The sequence below is a fragment of the Magnolia sinica genome, chromosome 5 (assembly GCF_029962835.1).
Source record: "Magnolia sinica isolate HGM2019 chromosome 5, MsV1, whole genome shotgun sequence".
NCBI classification, from domain to species: domain Eukaryota; kingdom Viridiplantae; phylum Streptophyta; class Magnoliopsida; order Magnoliales; family Magnoliaceae; genus Magnolia; species Magnolia sinica.
Window position 1 is genome coordinate 81,644,068 of NC_080577.1, and position 4,091 is coordinate 81,648,158.

Sequence of the window (4,091 nt, forward strand, 5' to 3'; positions counted from 1 at the left end):
TTGAACTAAAGGAAATAAAGAAAAACGGAAAAAAATAATCTTGAATCAGGTATCATTATTCTAATTTGAATGAGGTTGGCAATGCATATAATGTATTTTAATTCAGACTCAAAATCATCTGAATTTGCAGTTTCGACCTTTTCCCCTCTAGCAGCGTGTTGCTACTCGTTTTTTGTCAAAGTGAATGCTTTTTTGAATTTGATTGAAATTAAGGGCCTGCTTCCCACTTAAATGAAACGAAATGGCGATTTCGACTACTACCCAATTGGCATATTCATCTTCTTTTTCTTTTTTCTTTTTACATGCTCCAGGCGGCAGTAGAGATCAGCTGTGAGCCATCTGTCAGGATTTTTTTTTGTTTTCTTAACATAGAAATCGATTGAATTCTTATATGAATTGTATTGGCAGGGTGTTCAAAGAGCCGATCTCACGGAGGATGAGACTGCCTTGCTTGGGCAAGCCCTAGCAATGTTAATGGATGATCCTAGATCTAGTTAATCTGGTGATGTGTCTGTGGGAGATACAGATATGTCAGAGCCAGAATGACATGAGCAAGGTGCTTGGAGACCAATCTTTCATGTCATCTATTCTTGCTTCGCTTCCTGGAGTTAACCCTAATGATCCTTCAGTTAAGGATTTGCTGGCATCTCTCCAAGGTCAAACAGAGCAAAAGAAAGATGAAGATAAGCCACCAAGCGAGGGCAAAAAGTGATGGTGCTCTGTAAGCTGTCCATGCCTCCACATGCTCTCCAAAGGTCAGGTTCGTGATATACATACAGAAGGCTCCTAGGAAAGTTTGTGAGAAGTAGACGTCTCTTTTCAACCATGAATGAATTTGATTTAAACAGTTTCAATTTTTCCAAATTATGATGACTTGAAGTGAAGCTCACTGATTTGCAAGCTGTTCTTGTTTGGGACTTTGATGGTGGCACCAGCAGCAGCAGTCAGGGAGGTTATTTGTGCATTCAATTAGAGGCCTTGGTAAATTCCTCCTAGTTTGAATTAATCAAACAACCACCTATTGTAGGTTATTTATTTCCAAAGCATTGGTTTAAAATGGATGCATGCCTGTCATCGAATTCTTTGACACGGACCATGCAAACACGCCATAAAATTCTGAGGTTTTGCACAGTGAATTTGAACATCAATCTAGTTTGAACAGTGAATTTGAACAGTGATTGGCATTGGTATCATCATATCATGATCCTGGTATGAGCACTGCATGAATAATGTTGTGTTCAGTTCATTGCTATCTGAATCTGGGTTCCGTTTTTCATGAAACCAAAAATGGCAAAAAACAAAAAAGAAAAGAAAAGAAAAGGACATGGCACCAATCTCTGCATTAGTGTTTGTAAACGAATCTGTCATAGCCTATAAACTTGAAATTCTATGGAATGTGTAGCTACCTGATTGAGAACTTGTCACTAATGATGGCTTATATATATTTGCAGCAAAACCAAGGACATTTGTTGGATCGGTTTTCAGCCAAATGCTTTCAGGTTAGACAGAAGTGTCTATGGCCCTCAGACCTGAGAATATGTTTTTATACGTGGGGTAGGCCCGTGGTGTAGTGATCTAGACTGTTGATCTGATGGCCCATTTTGGAATTGGGAATTTCCAAAAAATCTCATTGATATGACAATCCTAACTAATTGGGAAGAAGAAACAACAATAGCTTCAAGGTGAGTTTTATCATTTTATTTTTTATTTTTCCATTTTTTTAAGCTGTTATAATTTTTCTGCTAGAACTAGCATGTGTGGATTGGCAAAAGTGCGAATGCACTTGGTGTTTCAAATGCCACCCACTGTTTTAATAGAAAGATATTATGTTTTAAATAATATATTTAATTTAAGCAATTATTATGTTTGATAGTATCAATTGTTTCAAATGCCACCCACAGTTTTGATAGAAAGATATTAAGATTTTCAGACCTCACCTTTTGATAGAAAGATATTTAATTTCAGCAGTTTGACTTTTCCAATGGAATGTGGACATGACATTTTAAGGAAATTGGATTGCTAGACCCCATAGTGATGTTTATTTGTCATCCAACCTGTTCATAAGATCATACAGACATGGATGAATGGAAAACAAGAATATAAGCTTGATCCAAAACTTCTGTGCCCCCTAAGAAATTTTCAACCATAGTACATTTTATCTGTTTCATGTGGTGTGGTCCATTTAAACAAAAATATAAGCATGATCCAAAACTTCTGTGCCTCCCAAGAAATTTTCAACCGTAGTACATTTTATCTGTTTCATGTGGTGTGGTCCATTTAAACAAAAATATAAGCTTGATCCAAAACTTCTGTGCACATACAAGGATACTTTTTTCGAGGTGATTCACATGCTTTATTTCATTGCCATTGTATGAATGAACTTGTCCTCAATATATGCTCCATTTTTTTTTCTCTTAAAGCTTCTTGAACATGAAAATGTTTAAGAGTCCACTCATGAACGTCTTTCTTTCTTTTTTACCAGGATTGCCTCAAGTTCTTAAAAGAAATACCTTCTGCAGCAATAAATGATGCATCTGCCAATCCTTTCCAACATTCCTGCTCTGTCATGAATCTTTATCTAGAGACAAGTTCTACTCTTTTGAAGGTTTTTACTTCCAAAATTTCTTTTTCTATTACCTATACATAGCGTCATAGAGAACTATTATGCACATGAATATTTCACAAGTCCTTCAAGCCCATTCTGGCCAGCTCATCTCCCACCAACTTTCTAAGGAATTGAGAAGGTTGCAGGCATCATCTGTGCATGCTAATCCAAGACTGCAAAATGGTGGAGCTACAGATTCATGAACACATGATGCATCATATCTGATTATTCACTGGCCTCTTCAGATCAACAAAAAATAATCTTTTTTAGCATCTCTGTCCAAACACAGTTCAAAATGTATGATTATTCACTGGCCCTTCACTCACCGTTGTTGTTTAAATATATCTTAATGTTGTTGTTGTATAGAACAATGGTAGCAGATTTTTGAATTATGTGGAACAGTTGTTGGGGTATGAAGGGTTTAGTTGAACAGTTGCTATTGTATAGAACAGTTGATGAAGGGTTTTGCAGATTTTCAGAGAGATATTTGAATTTAGCTTTGTTCTTTTGCTCTTTTTTCTTGAATTTGAGGTTGGGAGTTTGGAATTTCAGGTCCTCGGGGAGAGCGATGGATTTCAATGTGATCTTTAGTCTTTCTTCATGAACTGGAAGTGGGTATTTGGAATTATAGTTTTCTTTTTTTCCGGCAGAGATTTGAATTTTAGATGTGTTGCTCTTTCCATGTGCATCTGATTTTCTTCTAACATCTTTCTTACTGTAGATGGGGTGTTAAGAAGCCTCAAATCATGAAAAATTTTGTCACGATCTTGTCGAATGCAAGTTTTGGGATGGCCATGTTCGGTCTCGGTAAGATCATTGATATGCTCATCATGTTCAGTCTCGGTAAGATCATTGATATGCTCATTCGATGTGAGGGGTGTCATCAAGAAATATGACAGTCCCGAACAAAGTAAGTTTGCTTATTCTATGTACTGCTATGAATTTCTTAAATCTATACATGCTTTCTCATTACCGTGCCTTCTTTTCTTGCAGTTCTTGAAGAATTCTTTCATTTAAGACTTGAGTTCTATGTAAAGAGAAAGGTGAGCTTTGATCTAGGCCCTCCATTTTTTCTTTTTGGTAATTGAGAAGATGGTAGTATTGACTTGCTACTTTCATGCAGAAAGTAATGTTGGATAATCTTGAAAGAAAGCTGTTGAGATTGTCTAACAAAGTCAGATTCATCATTGGGGTGGTAGAAGGAGAGATTATTGTGAGTAACAGGAAGAGAGCAGATCTGGTCCTTGAGTTGCAGTAGACAGGTTTCACACCGTTCCCTAAAATCAAAGGCGTTGATACCAGCGAGGCAATGGAAACATAAGAAAATGAAGAGACACCGGAGGTGGGAATAGTTGTAAGAGCAAGTGATTATGAGTATTTACTGTCGATGCCGATTGGATCTTGTTGTTAATGAGAACTTTAAATAGACATATAACTATTATTATGTTGGCATTTTACTTTTGTGAATGGAAATGAATGATTGTGT

General features: G+C 36.6%; 1 protein-coding gene across 1 annotated transcript; it reads left to right on the plus strand.

Annotated features, from left to right (window-relative positions):
• The first annotated feature begins 3,021 nt into the window (after positions 1 to 3,021).
• LOC131247075 (DNA topoisomerase 2-like) lies at positions 3,022 to 3,863 on the plus strand. Its single transcript, XM_058247518.1, has 3 exons — positions 3,022 to 3,515; positions 3,599 to 3,648; positions 3,729 to 3,863. The coding sequence occupies exons 1-3, from the start codon at positions 3,380 to 3,382 to the stop codon at positions 3,861 to 3,863; spliced, it is 321 nt and encodes a 106-aa protein (XP_058103501.1). The 5' UTR covers positions 3,022 to 3,379.
• Positions 3,864 to 4,091: the final 228 nt, after the last annotated feature.